The 21978-nt window shown below is 36.6% G+C and overlaps 2 protein-coding genes across 2 annotated transcripts in view; both read left to right on the top strand.

The window, feature by feature from the left end:
* Positions 1-4498: 4498 nt before the first annotated feature.
* Positions 4499-21978, top strand: part of LOC311306653 (LIM and SH3 domain protein 1-like) — a 153963-nt gene continuing 136483 nt past the window's right edge. The window contains exon 1 of the mRNA XM_084435176.1: positions 4499-4786. Within this exon, the coding sequence (XP_084291302.1) occupies positions 4718-4786 (69 nt within the window). The 5' untranslated portion in view covers positions 4499-4717. The remainder of the gene's footprint in view (positions 4787-21978) is intronic.
* Positions 10394-13260, top strand: LOC311306652 (piggyBac transposable element-derived protein 4-like). Its single transcript, XM_084435175.1, has 2 exons — positions 10394-11600; positions 11728-13260. Exons 1-2 carry the CDS (start codon positions 10800-10802, stop codon positions 12274-12276), a joined length of 1350 nt encoding a protein of 449 aa, XP_084291301.1. The 5' UTR covers positions 10394-10799; the 3' UTR covers positions 12277-13260.

Here is a 21978-nt window from a genome sequence, read left to right as displayed (position 1 = left end):
GTTGGTCGGAGCTAATGACTGTAAATTAGAAAGTTGTCCGGCTTGATGAGACCAATATACGTTCTGATTTTTGTAACTGTGGGTAAAACTAACCCCCCCACTTTTGTCAAAAGCATTTTGAAAGTGACACACTTCCTGCTTCCAGTTGGTGGCGCTATAACTTTGACTCACAATAGTTACATCCATCTGATCGGCCTCTTACCACGAACACACTGCTGAAGTTTCATCAATATCAGTTAATGTGTGCAGAAGTTATAACACTTCGTGTTTCTCTTTTCTCGCCATAAATTCGTGTCCTCGCCACGGCCAAACCGTTCGAGATATAAAAAATCCATCCGCAATTTAGCATCCTCAATGTCTTGACTTCATGCTGACCGAGTTTGGAGGCGAATGGATGAATTCCCTAGGAGGAGTACATCAAATTCCACAGCATGCGTTTCCAAACAACCCATAATAGCCGACTTCCTCTTGGGCTGGCGTAAAACTTAGAGCACGAAAGTTGTTCGGCCCAATGAGATCTATATGTGTACCGAGTTTCATATTATTACATGCAAGCGTGTCTGATTTATGGACAAGTGTTCGGATCCCGTTATGGGGGCGTTATGGACGAGCATTTTACGTAAAATTTAATATTGACTTTTCAATAACGACCCTATACAATACTGATTTTTGCGGGAACTCAGTTTTTTTTTAAATGGCGTTTATCGCGTTTTGGAACCAAACTCTTCATATATATATATATATATATATATATATATATATATATATATACAGTCATGGTCAAAATTGATGGCACCCCTGATAAATATGATAAAAAATGGCTGTAAAAAATTAATCTGCATTGTTTATCCTTTTGATCTTTCATTCAAAAAATTCACAAAAATCTAACCTTTCATTGAAGTAAAAGAACTTAACTTTAAGTGGGGGTAAATCACATTTATATAAACATAACATAAACATAACATAAAATAAATGTTTTTCTCCAAAACACGCTGGCCATAATTGTTGGCACCCTGTTATTAAATACTTTCTGCAACCTCCTTTTGCCAAGATAACAGATCTGAGTATTCTTCTATAATGCCTGATGAGTTTGGAGAACACCTGCCAAGAGATCAGAGACCATTCCTTCATACAGAATCTCTCCAGATCCTTCAGATTCACAAGTTCATGTTGGTGCTTCTTCTCTTCAGTTCACCCCACTCATTTTCTATATGGTTCAGTTTAGGGGACTGGGACGGTCATGGCAGAAGCTTCATTTTGTGCTCAGTTACCCATTTTTGTGTTGATTTTGATGTTTGTTTTGGACCGTTGTCCTGATGGAAGATCCAACCACGGCCCATTATAAGATTACTAGCAGAGGCTGTCAGGTTTTGATTTTTTATCTGTTTGTATTTGCTAGAATCCATAATACCATGTATCTGAACAAGATGTCCAGGACCTCCAGCAAATAAATAGGCCCACAACATATAAGATCCAGCAGTATATTTAACCGTAGGCATGGGGGACTCTTCATCCCTGTTTGCACCAAACACATCTGCTGGGTTTTCTGCCAAAAAGCCTCTTTTTTTTTGTTTTATCTGACCATAGAATCCGGTCCCTTTTGAAGTTCCAGTCGTGTCTGACAACTGAATATGCTGGAGTTTATTTTTGGAGGATCGAGGAGGATTTTTCTTGAAACCTTCCCAAACAACATGTGGGGATGTAGGGGTTGTTTGATAAACATTTTTTAGGCTTTCTGACCCCCAAGACTCAACTAATCTCTGCAATTCTCCACCTGTGATCCTTGAAGAGTCTTTGGCCACTCAAACTTTCCTCCTCGCCATCCATTAAGACAATATAGACACACGTCCTCTTCCTGGCAGATTCGTAACATCTTTAGTTGATTATAACTTCTTAATTATTGCCCTGATGGTCAAAATGGGGATTTTCAATTCTTTAGATATTTTCTTATAGCCACTTTCTATTTTGTGAAGCTCAACAATCTTTTTCTGCACATCAGAACTATATTCTTTGGTTTTACTCATTGTGATGGATGATTAAGGGAATTTGGCCTTTGTGTTTCCTCATATTTAAACTCCTGTGAAACAAGAAGTCATAGCTGGACAATTTCATGTTCCTAGTCCCCCTGGTGTGCTTAAAAATGTAAATATTAATGGGAATATACTTCAGAGATATTTTTCTCATAAAAAATTCTAGGGGTGCCAACAATTATGGCCAGCGTGTTTTGGAGAAAAACATTTATTTCATAATGTGATTTACCCCCCAATTTCAATTCTTTTACTTCAATGAAAGGTTAGATTTTTGCGCATTTTTTTAAGGAAAGATCAAAAGGATAAACAATGCAGATTTATTTTTTTACAGCCATTTTTTATCATATTTATCAGGGGTGCCATCAATTTTGACCATGACTGTACAAAAACACCACTGGATATTGCGGCAGTGGAAAGAAGGGGGTCTTCACTGCGTTCTATTCAGATAGAGAGTTTGATGGCTTCTGTTCTATGGACTGCTACTATAGTATGAATCAGTGAAAGAATGAGTTTTGACTTAGAACACAAGCCTTTGATGACAAATTCAATTGACGTTTCAAAAAATGTATTGTAAAAATGACAACTGAATAAATGTTTTTGGGATAAAATGGTGTTTGTTTTGCTTAATTGATTAATGTCACTTAAAAGAAGTTTTTTAAACCGTTTTTACTTCATTTTATAATTATATGGTGAGTGTTTGATCAAACACGTATATATGTATGCCTTTATACAGCAAAAACATTTGCTGTACCATTATTATAAAAATAACATTACTTTTAGTTTGTATGTACTTTAAATGAAAGTACAAAACTAGTATGACTTTAATAGTGTCAGGAGACATTTTTATCTTTAAAATAATAATTTAATTTGTTTTTTAATGATTTTTATTTATTTTATTATTTAGTTCAAGTACAGACATTTCAAGTGTAATGCAATAAAAAAACAAGATGAATACAAGACATTGTAAATACAGCTCAAAATGTGTAAACCAGAGAATAACTAACAACTGAAGTATAAAATGAACATAATACAAATAAATACGCGGTGGTGATGACGTCATGTAACCCGCGCCATACAGAAGGTTTCGAAGGTAACGTACTTTTGAATATATTCTCAATATCATTATTGCTATTTTTGCAGTGAAATAAATGTATTTGGTCTTGTATAATTATTTGTTGGCCAATAGTGATTAAGTTTATGGCTCGCTTTTATGCGGATCAGGAAGCTTTTCACGTCCAATTGTAAAGACCTTACGGCACGCCCCATTCTTCATGGCACGCCCCATTCCTTTCCGACCTTATGTGGCACACCCATTGCTCCAGCCTGCAGTTACCTCTACTTGAATTTCCTGGAGGAAGACTAGAGTTGCTCCAGGACTAATTTGAGGCTTAAATTAAACCTACCAGGAGGCAGGTTTAACTTCAGATTAACATTGTGTTTTAAAGTGGACATGTGTATTACTTGGATACACACACACTCACACAACACACATACATATGAAGAGTTCAGATGCAAAAGCCTCTGACTGCCAACTGAAAATTTCTTCTAGAATGATAATTTTTATCAAGCTTGTATATTTAAGTTCAGTAATTTCACTTAAATGACAATTAAGTAATTGTCAATTAAGTAAGTAATTTTCATTGTCATTTAAGTGAAATTACTGAACTTAAACATACAAGCTTGATAAAAATGATCATTCTAGAAGAAAATTTCAGATGACAGTTAGAGGCTTTTGCATCTGAACTCTTCATATACACTGAACAAAACGCAACACTTTTGTTTTTGCCCCCATTTTTCATGAACTCAAAGATCTAAGACTTTTTCTATGTACACAAAAGTTATGTTATGTAAATCACAGGAATAAACAAGAAGTATTAATTGTAGGATTTTTGAATAATTAATTTTAAATGAAAATCATTCATTGTTAATGAACACCATTGATTCTAGGTGCATCGTTGATATATATATATATATATATATATATATATATATATATTACAAACAGACTTCCAGCATTTCTTTTCTTTTATTCCATAGCTGGTGTGTGCAGTTTATTTAGCTTGCTTAAAAAATAATTTTCTCTTGTTTAGTAAACAATTTTTTGATTGCAGTCTTTTTCTGATTCCATTGGTTTCCTTGGATTTGCTTCACAGTTGGTTCCATGCAATTTTAAGCTTTTCTTGGTTCATTCCATGTTTTATAGGCAACCTCTATCATGCTAATTCAGATTAGCACAGACTTTGGTTTTAAATTAATCTGGTTTATTTTAGTACAGGACTCCATAGTCCAGGTGTAACTAATCTGTGTTACAGAAAGCCATTTTTTAAAACACGATTAACTATTCTAGATTAAGGCCTACACCTGGCTTAATTAAAACCCTGTCCGGGAAACCGCCCCAAAGAGTTCGCTACGGCCGGATTTGTGCGCCGGTTCAATCGATTCATGGAAAAGATCCGACTCAAATAAACGATTCTTTTATGAATCGCACATCGCCACTACATGCGTTCGTGAGGCGTGATTTAGGAATAGGAACGCGTCCATCAGAGCGGTTAGTTGGCGGTGATAGCACACGGTGGCATATCAAACATTCTCTTCCGTGTATTTTTTGGTCCACTATATAGATCGATCAGTGTTTTTGGCCAATTGTTTTAGAACCATTCAAGGAAACCAAAAGCAAGCTGACCATCATGAACCCGTTGTGTAGCAGATGTGACAAGATTGTGTACCCTACAGAAAAAGTTAATTGTTTGGACAAGGTGAGTGATGCTTATGTTGTCTTAATATAATAAATTTGTATTGAATAATGATTATCAAATCGTGCGCGCAAATCATTGACATCAGTTTAAACATGTTTTGCCTAATTTATCACTGAGTTGGCTTCACTTTTCAACTTCCTGTATCAACACATTGCTATAAACGAAACAAACTATTCAGTAGGCTAACTTACATATAGATGCATACTGCAACATGCTCGGGATTTTTCTAATAGTGTTGGAATACAACAATCATTTGTAACGAGCGTGTGTTTTATTACATGATCTTGATTGATTTATATTATTTATCTTAACTGTTTAAGAAAATACGTAGGCGTAGCCTTGTTAGCGGTTTACAATTCGATGTATTTTAAAGGCCTGTTGGGGTTAGTTAATTGTCCATAAATCAATTAAAGAGACTCTTAGACTGTCAAAGACATTTTTTATAAGGGTGTAATAGGACTGATGACTGTCTTGTTAGTTTTGGCTTCTTATGACCCCCTGGCATATAGGCCTAAACTGCATTGCACATTTCTTTCAGTTTTATTCTTACTATATTAAGTGGACATGCTATTGTGGTTTGTTTTACAGTGTCCGCTTATATCTTTTTTTTTTTTTTTTTTTTTTTTTTTGCTGCAGAAAACGTAACATACAAATAATAACACAAAATATAAACAATCAAGACAAAAAAAAAAAAAAAAACATAGCTCACATTCAATTTGACCAAATAAGGATATTACAAAATACCAGGGGTATTGAAGAGTGTATCATAGCATTTTAAATATTTCACAGACTTTTTGTTTTTTAACAGTCTTATTGAAGAAATATTAAATTCAAAGTCAGAGCAAAACAAATTTAACATAGGAGATGCATTAAGAAATTTTTGTTTATGTATGTGAAATTTTGCTAATAAAATAAAAAGGTTAACAATAAATTCCAGATCGTTATTGCTTTTATTTTCATAATACAAGGTAACATCCTTTAAAGTAAAGCAATAATTAATATTCATCAGATTAAATATAAAATCTGCCAAATCAGTCCAAAACTGGTTCACGACATTAGTCAAAAAATAAATGAGTCAGTATCTCTTTCTCGTTATTACAAAAACAGCACATATCATCAATATCAGAGAATCTTGATATTAAAGATTTAGAAGGATAAATGGTATGTAGAATTTTGAAGTGTATTTATTTTATTTTATTATTAATACAGTATTTGAAAGGAATTAACCAAGCTCTTCTCCAGTCAATATTTTCAATCTTAGAGTTCCAGAAAAATTTCCCTCTAGGAGATATTTTGTTTTGTTTTTGGAAAATACTACAAATATGTTTGTTACTGCATTTTTTCTCAAATACCTCAACACCTTCTAAAATTAAATTTGGGTTTTCACAGATAAAGAATTGTAACAAATATGACATTTGACAAGTTGACGAAGTGTTACAGGAATAGCTTTAATAACTGAATTAAATTCCCTGAACTGTACGGGAAAATTGTAAGTTGACATGAATTGTTCGTAAGTTAAAAGATTCCCAGAATTGTCAAACATTTTTATAAGATGATTAATGTCTCTGTTGAACCAATTTGTTAAAAACAAGGATTTATTTGACACAGTTATATTTCCATTATTCCAAATGAAAGAGGTGTGAGGAGAGAAATTGTGTCAGTAACAAATTTTCCAAGCGAGAAGAGCTTGCTGATGAAATTTGGATAATTTGAGGGGGATTTTAGAAATATTATAATCACATGTTAACAGAAATTTCAAGCCACCAATTTGATTAAAGAGACTATGAGGAATATGGTTCCAAAGAGAGTTAGGGGTGATCAAACATCTCTTAAGCCAGTTAACCTTAAAGGTCTTATTTACATCCTCAAAATAAAGCATCTCCAGACCTCCTTCAGCCTTCTTATTAGTGAGAACCCTTTTTTTAAGTCCTTGGGATTTATTTTTCCAAATAAAAGAGAAGAATAAATTATTAATATTTTTGCAGTTAGAATCTTTAACGTGCAGTGATAGAGCGGGATAAACAAATCGAGATAAGCCTTCCGCTTTGGATAATAAGGCACGACCGTAAATGGAAAGATCACGTTGTAACCAGCAATTTAACACTACTTCTGTCTTCTTTAATCTAGAGGAAAAATGTAGGTTTTGCCTTTCATGAAATTTTTTTGTAACAAAAATTCCTAAGCATTTGACAGAGGATTTTACTGGAATGTTCATTATATGTTTATCATTTAAAGTGTGTAGAGGGAGGATTTCACATTTAGATAAATTTAATGTTAAACCAGAAGCCCTTGAAAAATGATTGATGAAGGAAATAGCATGAGGAATAAAGGATACGTTAGTAGAGTCATCTGCCAATTGGGATATCTTAAGTACCTTATCAAAAATTTTAAGACCTTGTCATCATTATTGACAATACTGATTGATAATAATTCAACTACTAACAAAAATAAAAAAGGGGAGATTGGGCAACCTTGACGCACTCCGCGATTAATATTGAATCTTTTAGTGGTGGAGGTATTAAGAATCACGGAGCTAGTGATATCAGTGTAGAACATCTTAACAATATTTAGAAAATTGTTCCCAAAACCAAAAAGTTCTATAGTTTTAAACTAAAATTTGTGTTCAACGGTGTCGAACGCCTTAAAAAAAATCCAAAAAAAGAATGATAGCACCATCTTCCACACTATCAGCATATTCCAAAAGGTCAAGCACTAGTCTAATATTATTAGTTATATGACGACCTTTTAGAAAGCCTGTTTGATATTCACTGATTATTTTATTTAACCCTTTCTGTAATCTGTTAGCATACCGAAGTAATTAGTTTATAATCAACTGTAAGAAGGGAGATCGGCCTCCAATTTCCTACGAGATGTGGGTCTTTATCAGGTTTGGCAATTAACGAAATAACTCCCTGTTTCATGGTAGCAGACATTTCGCCACTATTAATACATTCAATTAACATATTATAAAGAGCATTTTCAATTTGTTCCCAAAAATGTAAATAAAATTCTATTGTCAGCCCATCTATACCAGGTGCTTTCCTTTTTTTCATTTTAAAAAGGGCATCTTTAACCTCAAGACGAGTTATGTTTGAATCACATAAATCATGAAGTTCTTTATCAATAGTAGGAATGGTCTGATGAATTATTTTAATGAATTTTTTACAATTAAGCTGATCAAATTTAGAGTTATATAAATTACTATAAAAAGAAAAAAACTGAATCAGATATTTGTTTAGGGTCTTGTTTAGGGTTGTAAGAACTTCCATTAATATTTAGAGCTGATAAAGTATTTATTTTAAGATTTCTTTTCTCTAGAGCGAAAAAATAGCTGGTATTTTTTTCACCCTCTTCTAGCCATTTTGCCCTTGAACGTATAAAAGCACCTTTAGCTAGATCAAGGTAGATCAGATCTAGTTGAGATTGAATTTGAGCTAATTCAACTTCATCTTCTTTAGTTAGAATTTTCTTCTGTTCCAATATACCTAAATTATCAAGTAATTATATTTCCTTTTGTTTGTTTATTTTTTTTAACTCTTTACTGCGTTTAACTGCAATCTTTCTGACATTATATTTAAAAAATTACCATTTATTTTTAAATCCTTTGTTTAATTCTCCAAAACATCTTTGGCAATATTTTTAACACAAGCATTAAAGTTATCATCTTTAAGAAGATTATTATTAAATTTCCAGTACCCTCTAAGGCTAGAAATCCTTTCTGAGCCTGTAAGAGTTAAAGAGTTAAGTTTATGGTCGGTTAATGGGGCATAACTATGAACAATTTCCTTAACATGATGTAAAGCTGAAAACAAGTCAATTCTAGACTGCAAAGATTTGTTTTTGTTAGACCATGTATACTCTAACTTTCCAGGGTTATAGAAACGCCAAGCATCAGCAAGTAATAAGTTGGCACAAAGAGATGCCACACTGGATTGAACAGCACCTTGAGAGGAACCACAATTACCACAAGAACCACCTTGATCAGGGTATCTATCAATCAAATCATCCATGCATTCATTGAAATCACCTGAACATATAACATATGGAGCCTGGAAATTACTAAGTTTAGACTGAACAACATCCAGAAACTTTGGCAAACAGGGTCTTATTTAACACTCTGGAATTATGACCGTAAACATTACAAAGTATAAATGTTGTGTTGTCCAATTTAACAGTCAAGACTATCCATCTTCCATTTTCATCTGCAACAGAATTAAGTACGTCTCATTTAAATCGGTGCAACAAAACCATAACTCCTGGTGACTGTGAAGATCCATGACCGAAATAGATGTCCAAAATTTCACATCCAAGTCCGTAGAATGTGTCTCCTGACAGAAAATAATGTCAGCATCACTCCGTTTAAAGTAAATAAATAAAGCCTTACGCTTCGTGTTTTCGCGAATACCCCTTACATTCAAAGATGCTATGCTCAAAGAATAAAACTTGAAGTCCATACATTTAAAAAAAAAAAAAAAGTAAATAAATCAACAAGAAAAAAGAACGATGAAGCTTACTTTACAAAGCCCCACTCCAAGACCTATTGGGGCGGTTTCCCGGACAGGGTTTAAATTAAGACAGGAGTAGGCCTTAATCTAGAATAGTTAATCGTGTCTTAAAAAATGGCTTTCTGTAACACAGATTAGTTACACCTGGACTATGGAGTCCTGGACTAAAATAAACCAGATTAATTTAAAACCAACTGTGCTAATCTGAATTAGAATGATAGAGGTTGCCTATAAAACATGGAATGAACCAAGAAAATCTTAAAATTGCATGGAACTGAGAAGCAAATCCAAGGAAACAATGGAATCAGAAAAAGACTGCAATCAAAAAAAAATAAAAGTTACTAAACAAGAGAATTATTTTAAGCAAGCTAAATAAACTGCACACACCAGCTATGGAATAAAATAAAAGAAATGCTGGAAGTCTGTTTGCATCTCTCATATATATATATATATATTAGTGGTGGGCCGTTATCGGCGTTAACGTGCTGCGTTAACACTAGAAGTCCCAGAGTTTTGTAACCCTCCTTTAGCCAAGTGGATGCTAACTGGTTAGTCTTTTGGCTATCATTAGCATCAATTCATGTGTAAATGTGGTCATTACCTGAGCAATCTGCAGGGGGGTTGGGGGTGTGTGTGTGAATGGTTGCTGGTGGCTTGTTTGTATATGTGGGGGAGGGAGGGCTGCTAAAAGCAGAGAACTTGATTGACCAAGTCTCACATTGGCATGTAGGGTCTTGCCCAGGTGTAAACAGGTATGAATTAGCACATCTAATTGCATGCAGCTTGCTCTCAAATGAGAGGTTTTGTGCTGAGGTGGGTAAAATCTCACTGCACATAGCCTACTACTTCAGTGCCCTCAAGAATTCTGTGGTGTACGAACCTCCTCTCCAAGAAAAGAAAATGCAGACAAGACTCACCACTCGGCAGGCCTTGGAAATGATCCTGAGTGAAGTAAACCCTTGTGACTCAGATGGAGAAGACATAGAACTTCAGCTGGATTCGGACTCAGAGCTGTCTGATCTGTCTTCAGGTTAAGTTTCATTTCATATTATTTCCAATTTCAAACCAGTAAGTGGAAAACACGAAAAAAGCAGAGTGGAGTGACATAAATATTTACTCTGCCTTTTTTGTATTGTCCACTTTTTTGTTTGTACTACTTAGCAGACATTCACTGCCATCTGAAGTGCAAAACATTATTAGTTGTTTCTTTGCTTTAGTTGTATCTTTTTATTTAGGAAGATATTTCAGACATTATTCCGATACAGAGAAGGAGATACTGGAATTATTATTAGTATCTATGCATGCATTTGTGATATCATTTGACTTTTCCATTGCTCACAATTTGAATTTGTTCACACTGCAGATGAGGAGACTGCTCCTCAACCAAAAAAGAGAGCCTGTTTGGGGACTGACCTGACAGAGACAGCGAAAGATGGCACAGTGTGGCGTGAAGAACAGGTGGGGACGCGTCTCCCTTTCACCCCAATAAAAGCGTACGCTGCAGATGGATGCCAACGGCTAAGGCCAGGAAAAGTATCTCGAGTCGCCTTCAGAGCTTCCTGTGTTTCATCACTCTTGACATGCTTCATAGCATTCAAGAATGGACTATTCAACATGCACAGGAAACGGAGCATGTTCATTGGTTCATGGCCCACCCTGAACTAATGGCATTTATTGCAATTGTCATCTTGCGGGGGCTTACCAAGGTTCCATCACTACGTGACTGCTGGTCAGAAAACCTGGGAAACCCACATATCATTGGAACAATGCCGCAAAACCGCTTCCAAGACATCATGCGACACCTACGCTTTGATGACAGATCCACCCGGAGTGATCGAGCAAAGACTGATAAGTTTGCTGCAATTTCCAGTGTGTGGGGATCATTTGTCACCAATTGCATCACGTCCTACAACCCTGGTCTACATATCACCGTTGATGAACAGCTTTTCCCGTCAAAGACTCGCTGCTGTTTCCTGCAGTATATTGCAACTAAACCTGACAAGTTTGGGATCAAGTTTTGGGTGGCTTGCGACCTAAAATCCAAGTACATTTGTAATGTCCTCCCATATCTTGGCAAGGACCCTAGTCGTCCCAGTGGAGAGAGACTGTCTGAAAATGTAGTGATGAGGCTGATGGAACCATTCTTAGACAAGGGCAGAAATGTTACCACGGACAATTTCTTCACATCGCTGTCACTTGCGCATAAACTTCTTAGCCGGAAAACCACCATCCTCGGCACAGTCAACAAGATTCGCCGGGAAATCCCTCAATCCGCTAGACACACAGATCGCAATGAATTCACCACTCAGGTATGTTGCAGGTCTTTTGTGGTTCTATGTTTGTGTTTCTAATTTTTAGAATCAACACCGCCAAGTGTGTCATTGTGTCATTGTGTGTAAAAGTGCTATGAAAATAACAATTTATCTTATTTATTAGGTGTTTTCAACCACTGCTGCTACGCTGAAGGAGTATGCGGCCAAACGGAAGAAGACCGTCTACATTCTTAGCAGCGTGCACAGCGTGGTTCAGACTGATAATACCACCAAAAGGAAGCCAAACACTGTCACCCTGTACAACACCACAAAGTGCGGCGTGGATGTGATGGACCAGATGGTGCGGGAGTACACTGTCCGCACAGGGACACGGCGCTGGCCAGTTGCCGTGTTCTATAACATGATTGACATGGCAGCACTGAATGCACAGGTGCTGTATCAAGCATGCACCGGAAGGCAGGAAAGACGGGTGGACTTCCTGGTGGAGCTTGCAAGAGAGTTGGCTAACTCTCATATGTGTGCGAAGAAGGCAAGAAAAGAACAATTGCTTCGGACACAACCCTCCACACCTAGCCCTGGAAAAAGAGCCATGTGTCAGGTCAAACACCAATGCAAGAACAATCATGCCACTGTGCGATGTGTTCACTGCTACAGATACACATGTGGTAAATGCAGACGGGAGATACCATGGCAGTGCCAGGATTGTGAGTGATTGCTGGAATGTACTCACTCACTTTTTAATATTATTTGTAAATATGTGTACAAATGGTTGGTTTCTTTTTTATTTTATTTTGTACTGTTTTTATCAATAAATCTCAGCAACAAAGGAAAAAAAAAACATGTGTGTTGATTTCTCCCTAAGATGGCAAAGTGAAACACAAGTTTCCTTGAAGTGGCTCAGCATGGCCCCACATCGTTTACATAACAAAAGCAACCGTTCACAGATGATTAAGGATATTAGCCTAAAGCCTTCCAGCCCATCGGCTGTCCTGCGGGTTTTATAGGTAGAAAAGCCAAATGGCTGCTCTCTGGGACTTCTAGTGTTAACGCGAGACTCTTATCGCGCGATAAAAAAAATATCGCCGTTAATCTATTCTCAAAGTTGGGTTGGGAGCTGGCTCTATACTACACAGGCTATGATGACGCAATCTATTCGCGGCCGCGAGGTACACCTGGCTGCAACGCATCATATTCGTCGTCATCTTAAGTAAACACGGCTGAAAGTGAAAGCTGGTGAAAAAGATCGGTGCAACATACATTATTTGGACTTGGTTTGGATTTAAGCCGTCCGACGGGCAGCAGCAAACTACATAGACAGAGTGTGTGGGGTAGCCTAACAGTTCGGTAAGTTAACACACGACTAATCCCTTCTACCACCTCAAATTCAAAACGAAACATATGATATCACTGAATATCAGCGCGCGCGTATTATTCCCAATATATCGTGGTGTAGCACATAATCTCTGTCTGCGCCCGATTTTAAGAATCGTTGTTGTGTTTCTTTTTAACTGAAAAGACATCAGTTAGACAATATTCTAATTTTAAATTTGGGGTTTCATAAGCTCCAAGCCATAATAAACATTAGACCTACTTAAGTCTCTGTAGCTAGTGTACTTAAATTTTATTTATCTGCAAAATTATGTTGTATACTTACAGTTTTAGACAATATTTGTTCTCAAAACTATACACCCTTTACAAAAAAAAAAAAAAAAAAAAAACATTTAACAGGTGTTTAGTAGGGTCTGTGTAACCTGTTCTGAAATAGTTTTATTATAATATATATCGTTATCGCAAGAGGCTGCAATGTATATCACAATATGGATTTTATGCCATATCGCCCATCCCTAATTGATAGCCTATAGTAGTTGATAATAACATAGACCTACCTAATGTTGCCTACGGACGGTAACAGTACTGTAGTAACCTTTTACAGTCTATGAGTAGAACAGCTTTCTCAAGCAGTTTGTGATGCATTTTGGAAACAGGAGATGAGCCCCTGGTCTAATGCGCCACCTGGCTTGAGAAACCCGTTCTCAAAGACTTACTTTTATAGTCATTATTTGGGTAGCACACATATTCTGAATGCCTTCGGCAGAATTCAAATGAGCCATTTTAATCAATCTAGATTAATTTCTAGATTAATCTAGATTAAAAAAAAAATAATCTATGCCCACCTGGCGGTTTCTTCATTAGGGCGATCGGGCGACGCACCACCAAAGTGTGAAAGGGACTTTCAATCACTATCTCATTCAACCACAGAGTTACGCTAGCAGTCACTCACTGTTGTTCTGCCTCTGGATATAGTCCAATCAGCGCCGAGTCACGTTCTGTGGAGTACCGCCTCTTTTTGGGCGATTTCACTCTGGCTGAGAATCGCCCAGAGTCTTCCCATAGACTTACATTCAAAGATTTTTTTTTTCGAACTGCAGGCACTGCAATGCGTTCTCTATGGGTTCCGGGAGGGCTCGCACTAACGTGCTTTCGTCATCATACGTAACCTTAACTTGTGCAGCGATTGGTGGAAACAAATGTACCTCTATTAGTATTTAGCCATAAGCTGAAGTGACATCCAATAATTTCCTCAGTGCATAACTTACATTTCACGGACATATTCTCCATCTGTAAATGTTAGAAAGTCCAGTTTGCTGTCAAGAGTGGGCGAGCTTTCTGCAAGCTATACTTCCGTGAACGAGCGCCCCCGCGTGGATGCGCGCCGAACAGACGGAGCGCAATAGAATAGGAGCGCAATTATTCGGACTAAAATATACATTAGCACTAAATTATAAATATATTTAGCTAAAACATTTGTTGTTGAATATTTGTTGTTGTTGGTGAACATAAATGTGCTAGAGAATTTCAAACCTACATGTGTATTTTTATGATATTAAGCTTTTTTTTTTTTTTTTTTTTTTGGTTTAGTAAATTTAACTACTTCTTTAAAAAACATTATTTTGTTTTTAGATTGTAATGTTGCAATGTTAGAATGTAATGTGATTTTACCCCTTTTTTGGATAGACAGCAAGGCTACACTATGTTTGTTTTTATAACCTTCAATATAAACATTGTTTGTAGGACAATATCGATCAAGATATTAAATATATATATAAAAAAATTAAATACAAGTTTTTTTTATTCAAATAGAAAAATAATAATTAAATACTCAGATTATACCATACATCGCCATTTAGCCCAAAAATTCAGATTTATTTGGCAATTGGCTATGTCCCAACCCTACCGGCTGAAGTTTTAGCTAAACTTCAGGCTAATGATAGCTACATTATTATCACTGTTAAATTGTTATTTAACAATAAGCCTACATTCAGTCCTGAATTAAAAATTCAGTTTGTTGTGCCCCCCCCAAATTTTTTTAGCACCAGCCGCCACTGTATATATATATATATATATATATATATATATATATATATATATATATATATATATATATATATATATATATATATATATATACACACACACATACTACCGTTCAAAAGTTTGGGGTCAGTAAGATTTTTTATGTTTTTAAAAGAAGTATCTTCTGCTCACCAAGGCTGCATTTATTTGATAAAAAAAAAAAAAAAGTAATATTGTGAAATATGACAATTTAAAATGACTGTTTTCTATTTTAATATATTTTAAACTGTAATTTATTCCTGTGATCAAAGCTGAATTTTCAGCATAATTACTCCAGTCTTCAGTGTCACATGATCCTTCACAAATCATTCTAATATTATGATTTGATGCTCAAGAAACATTCATTATTATTATCAATGTTGAAAACAGTTGTGTACAAATTTTAAAAATTATTCCCCAAAAAAAGTGAATAGAAAGTTCAAAAGAACAGCATTTATTTAAAATAGAATATTTTCTAACATTATAAATGTCTTTACTGTAACTTTTGATCAGTTTAACTCATCCTTGATGAATAAAAGTGTTGATTTATTTTATTTCTTTCCCCCAAAAAATAAAATTAAAATTCTTACTGACCCCAAACTTTTGAACGGTAGTGTATATATATGTACAGTGCAATGCATAAGTTAATACACCCATGCTAAAGTTGACTAAAAAGAGGAATAAAAAATCATATTTTGGAAATTGAACTTAATGCCTTAATTTAAAAAATTAGGAAAAATCCAACCTTTAAGGACACCAATTTTCTTTGTGAATGAATAATGTATCGTAAATAAATAAATGTTCTTCCTTAAAATACATGGTGCATAAGTTAGTACACCCCTATGTTAAATTCCCATAGAGGCAGGCAGATTTTTATTTTTAAAGGCCAGTTACTTCATGGATCCAGGATACTATGCATCCTGATAAAGTTCCCTTGGCCTTTGGAATTAAAATAGCCCCACATCATCACATAGCATTCACCATACCTAGAGATTGGCATGGTTTTATTTCAGTTAGCCTAAAAGCTAGTTTGATTTGCATTGCTCTCAATGTATCAAATAGTATCCTGGATCCATGAAGTAACTGGCCTTTAAAAATAAAAATCTGCCTGCCTCTATGGGAATTTAACATAGGGGTGTACTAACTTATGCACCATGTATTTTAAGGAAGAACATTTATTTATTTACGATACATTATTCATTCACAAAGAAAATTGGTGTCCTTAAAGGTTGGATTTTTCCTAATATTTTAAATTAAGGCATTAAGTTCAATTTCCAAAATATGATTTTTTATTCCTCTTTTTATTCCACTTTAGCATGGGTGTATTAACTTATGCATTGCACTGTATGTGTGTGTGTGTGTGTGTCCAAGTAATACACGTGTCCACTTTGAAACACAATGTTAATCTGAAGTTAAACCTGCCTCCTGGTAGGTTTAATTTAAGCCTCGATTTAGTCCTGGGGCAACTCTAGTCTTCCTCCAGGAAATCAGCTTATTAAACTCTGGACTAAACTAAATCTAGGACTATTTAAAGCCTTGACCGCGAAAGCAGATTTCTGTTGATCTGGTTTAAAGGGCAATTTTAGTCTAGGATTAGGCTTAATCTCTGTTCGGGAAACCGCCCCATTGTCTTGAAGTTGCAAAAAACGTATCTAACTATGAACCTGGGGAAGCAGCATCCAGTAGACCTTTCGTGAAACAGTCAGGGATATTTAGTCATTCGATGCATCATCTTTTAATTTAGGCTATTATTCAGAAATGTTTCATTGGAGTCAATTCTTTCCCCTTCAATGTAAGCAAACGGACCGCGGAACATGGCTCTTTTACCTTCCTCCCGAGCCTTCTTCACCCTCGGCTACAGTTTCTCTCTTGCTGCTTTATCTTCAGGTGACAGTAATTCGGAGATGCGAAGGTTGTTATCCAGTAAGAACTTGGAGTTTCTGGCAGCCCTCCAGACCTCGTCACGGTAGATGCGCATCGAGAAGAGAATGATGATGGCCCGCTTAGAATTCACATTTGACGGAGACCAAGACGATGAACTACATCCACCACCCGATCAAGTTGGCCTTGTATTTTCGGAGCAACTTTTGCAAGAGCATCGATAATTATCCGTCTAACGTCTTCGCCATCAGTCTCTTTCAAACCATGCATTTTGAGTGACCATCTTCGACTGTAACGTTGCGTCTCGGCTATATTTGCCCTCAGAGACATATTTTCACTCTTCAAGGCTCGCATTTCCTTCTCCATCGCGGATAGTTGTTCATCGTGAGTTTTAACATCAGCGATGAGTTGTTGCACAGAAGTTGCTAAACTGTCCACCTTAGCCGAAATAAGCTCCGTAGTCTTCTCGATCGTTGAAATCTTAGAAAGTGTACAATCAAGTTTCAGACTAATGGCGCTTTTCCACTGCATGGTACGGTACGGCTCGGTTCGGTACGGCACGCTTTGGCGCTTTTCCACTGCATGGTACGGTACGGCTCGGTTCGATACGGCTCACTTATGGCGCATTTCCACTGCATGGTACGGTACGGCTCGCTTCGGCTCGCTTTAAATGGTACCACCTCTGTTGAGGTTCCAAGCGTACCGTACCGATACTAAAATGTGACGTGAAAACACTGCAGATCACTGATTGGTCAGACAGAAACTAGGGCTGGGGCGGTATGGATTTTTTCTTACCGCGGTTGAAAAGCAAGAAATTCCTGCGGTATTGCGGTAAACCGCTTTAAACCTCAACCCCCCTTCCCACCCTCCCCCAGTTTTTTTTTCTGCGACGTCGCGGCTGGAACAACAAACAAAGTGTGACAATGATAATCTCAGGTACTGTTTATGTGCTTTATTTAATGTTAAAAGCATGCAATGTGACTTTGAATATCGTTTAGTGCTCCAGCTTTGTAGCTGTAAAAGCAACAATGGATAATTCACCTCAGATCTTGATATTAAACAAATGGAAACCAGAACGTTCAAACTGTGAACATACAAGTGTATTCTTTGACAAATATTGTTTTAGTAACTCAGTAGCCTATGTATTTTTAATAATGTTTAAATGGTGTAATATTTGTGAATTTGATTATGTAGTCTACTTATCCATTTTCTTGCAAGTGCCGTCAAGATTACTCTCTGGTGCTGTGAGTGTGCACTTGCCGCGACTCGCAAGGGTTGACAAATGCGGTCTTCACGTGAGAGAATTGTGTTAAATAAGCACGTGCAATTAAAAGCTGAGGTCCTTTTACTTTTTTTTTATTTACGGTGCGGCTTGGACGCGGCGTCCGTCGAAAATAGACTAGGCGCCTATCTTTATTGAAGTGGCGCGGAGAGACGCTTCTGAAACGCGCCGCGTCGTGGCTGTTGTAAACACACAAGCATTGACTAGAGTGGGCGCGATCAGCTCCGGTAGCCGCGTCGCAGCCGTAACACGCCACAGAGTGTAAATAAGGGGTTATAGTCAATAGCCTACGAATGGAATGTTATTATGTGTCATGGAACAACTTGCGTACTTGCGAAAGGTCGGATTTGCTCCATCTATTGATGATAAGTTTTGTTTAGAAAACCTTGAATCCATGCAAGACACAATGTTATTAGACACAATCCATGTCATTAGAATCAATGAATCCATGTCATTAGACACAACGTGAACACAACGTTTTTTTTATTAATTTTTTTGCGGTGATGACGGTGACGACCTCAGACCCGCGGTAAGCGTCACGTGACCGCGGTAATGCGGTAACCGTCCCAGCCCTAACAGAAACATCACTACCAGCGTCATTGTATTTACGACACGAGACACTAAACCCGCTAGATTTAAATAGCCAGTAGACAACAGCCAACGCTGTAGCACTTGTTTTAAAAGTACTTGTTCTCATAGAAGAATGATGAGTACCATCCCAAGAACACCATCCCTACTGTGAAGCATGGGGGTGGTAGCATCATGCTTTGGGGGTGTTTTTCTGCACATGGGACAGGGCGACTGCACTGTATTAAGGAGAGGATGACCGGGGCCATGTATTGCGAGATTTTGGGGAACAACCTCCTTCCCTCAGTTAGAGCATTGAAGATGGGTCGAGGCTGGGTCTTCCAACATGACAATGACCCGAAGCACACAGCCAGGATAACCAAGGAGTGGCTCTGTAAGAAGCATATCAAGGTTCTGGCGTGGCCTAGCCAGTCTCCAGACCTAAACCCAATAGAGAATCTTTGGAGGGAGCTCAAACTCTGTGTTTCTCAGCGACAGCCCAGAAACCTGACTGATCTAGAGAAGATCTGTGTGGAGGAGTGGGCCAAAATCCCTCCTGCAGTGTGTGCAAACCTGGTGAAAAACTACAGGAAACGTTTGACCTCTGTAATTGCAAACAAAGGCTACTGTACCAAATATTAACATTGATTTTCTCAGGTGTTCAAATACTTATTTGCAGCTGTATCATACAAATAAATAGTTAAAAAATCATACATTGTGATTTCTGGATTTATTTTTTTAGATTATGTCTCTCACAGTGGACATGCACCTACGATGACAATTTCAGACCCCTCCATGATTTCTAAGTGGGAGAACTTACAAAATAGCAGGGTGTTCAAATACTTATTTTCCTGACTGTATATATGTATACAGTGAGGAAAATAAGTATTTGAACACCCTGCTATTTTGTAAGTTCTCCCACTTAGAAATCATGGAGGGGTCTGAAATTGTCATCGTAGGTGCATGTCCACTGTGAGAGACATAATCTAAAAAAATAAATCCAGAAATCACAATGTATGATTTTTTAACTATTTATTTGTATGATAAAAAAAAAAAAAAAAAGTTGAAGTAAAATTATGCATGACTTTCTGGCTGTAGATGAGAAGCGTGGTCTAAGTGACTGCATTGCCAACAATATCATATTAATGGGAGTCCAAATGTCTCTGAGGTGCTTTATCGAGCATTGCAAATGTGAAAGTCTTGTGTTTATGTATGATATATAGGACCACTTCCTCTGCAGTGTCCTGGATTCTGGTAAAACTGCAGAGTATTTGCTCGTTTATTAACCTTTGTGCTGGTGTACAGTTGTCAATGTGGTTTTATTTCAGACATTTCAGTGATGACATTGAGAATTGGATGCTCTTTTGCGTCCTATGTTTGTCATTGAATAAAAACAACAGATGTGGAAGAACTTCCAGAGGCCATGGTTTGAAATAGAGTCTTTATTTGCCACACAACTGGGCTTGGTGGAATTTGTTAAGCAACAATGCATAACATCACCATCTTAAAATACAGGGAAGTCCCCCTGTAGCAACTTGGGGTTAAATCAGGCCATCCTTAAAAATATTTTGGTTTGCCGTAACAGCAACAAAAAAAAAAAAAAAAAAGGTTGGTAGGTCGGTCTGTATTTTTTTTTTCGAGATTCAATGTAAAAAAAAAAAAAAAAGTAAATTTTTGGTCAAATTTGCATATCGGGACTTCACTGACAGTTTTCCAGAACTTCGTGCCAAGTTATATATATATATATATATTAAATAACAATTAGAAAACCTGAATAAACTGAACACCAAAGAATAATATTATAGCGGTAATATTATATTCATGTAACGTGCGCTGCCAATAACGTGCCTAAAAGCTGTCAGAACTGGGAAAAGTAATGATTATTAGTATGTCAAATATATCAAGGAGACATTTCAATTGTTTATTAATAAACAAGTGTTTTCTGTGTCAAAGATGAAGTTGACGATGCTGACGCGATCTTCGCAGTAGTGAACGCGCCAGAGAGAAATGCACATTTCATCAGCCTACATAAGCAGAGAGCAGTCTGTTTTCTTTCGTTTTGAATTGTTTTGTTTAAAAGTGTACATTTCATGCTTTTTATATAAGGCCTATATGTCTCAGGTCTGTGAGGCAAGTAGCTTATACGCTGAGTTTCGGTTCATTTAAGAGACCAGCTCCAGTTCACGCGCCGGTGACTCCGTGTCCTGATTATATTGCCTTATTTAGCCTACCTCTTATTTATTAAATACAGGAAATTGGTTGATGAAACATTGATTAAAATTAAGATACAATTAATTAGGGGTGGGGGAAAAAATCGATTCTTAGATGAATCGAGATTCGGGACGTGGACGATTCTGAATCGATTCGCAAATGTCAAAAATCGATTTTCTAAAAAAAAAAAAAAATTCTAATAACGTAACATTGACGGAACGCAAAAGGCGGAACTCTGAAGCGGACGTGCACGTGCGCGGACAGTTTGTGGCGTGCACATAACAGAGACGCGCACATAACGGACGCATGATGGCTGAGCGCCAAATGTGCAATGCCAGTCACAAAAAGTTACATTTTGACTGTAAGTTACTCTCTGCAGATGTTCATTCACTTTCTTTGTATAAGCTGTTTTTGATTGTGGTATACAGCAAACATTTCAAGTCATAACTCTTTATTATTTAGTTGTGTATAGGTCAAGAGCGACTTTGTATGTTACTAATTATTCAGAATATGCATAAGTCCACAAGCATTATACGTTATGATAGCTTCTGGTACATAATTCTATATTTTTGAACGAAAACTGTTTGTGAATTTGCTACAGCAAAATGTTTTTTTTGTCTGAAGGATTATATTGCTCATTGGAAATAACAAGAGGATGTTGTTTAGAAGTCTATTATTAAATGCTACTATGCTAGAGATTCAGAATATGCTGAAGTTTGTATTAATTTACTACAAGTATGCTGCTAGTACAAGCACACATTTATTTTCCTGTTGGTTCTCAGCAATGTTGGGACATATGCTGGCAAATGTAACCTTACAGTTGACTTGCCAAATCACTTCCATTTGTTTTATTAATAAAATTAATATAGGAAGTATTGGAAGTAAGTTCGTTATGGGTCATCATAAATACTTTGCTTTAAAAGCACCAAGTAAAAAAATTTTTTCACTGTTTTTGATAAAAGGCACTTCCCTGAGAATTGAACTTAATAAATGTGAAAAAGACACTTTAATGTCTCCGTTTGTCATTCTGTATAGCAAAGCAGATGAGAGTAGATCATGATCAGAAACCTGATTAGAAAT

This window comes from Rutilus rutilus (genome assembly GCF_951802725.1).
Source record: "Rutilus rutilus genome assembly, chromosome: 16".
Classification (NCBI taxonomy): domain Eukaryota; kingdom Metazoa; phylum Chordata; class Actinopteri; order Cypriniformes; family Leuciscidae; genus Rutilus; species Rutilus rutilus.
The sequence above is the reverse complement of the archived record's forward strand: the minus strand, read 5'-3'. Positions and strand labels throughout refer to the sequence as shown.

Excerpts from the sequence above, each read along its gene's own strand:
- LOC311306652 (XM_084435175.1), top strand. The coding sequence starts at position 10,800 with ATGCCAACGGCTAAGGCCAGGAAAAGTATCTCGAGTCGCCTTCAGAGC. Across the intron at positions 11,601-11,727 it reads GCAATGAATTCACCACTCAG|GTGTTTTCAACCACTGCTGC; the intron begins GTATGTTGCAGG and ends CTTATTTATTAG.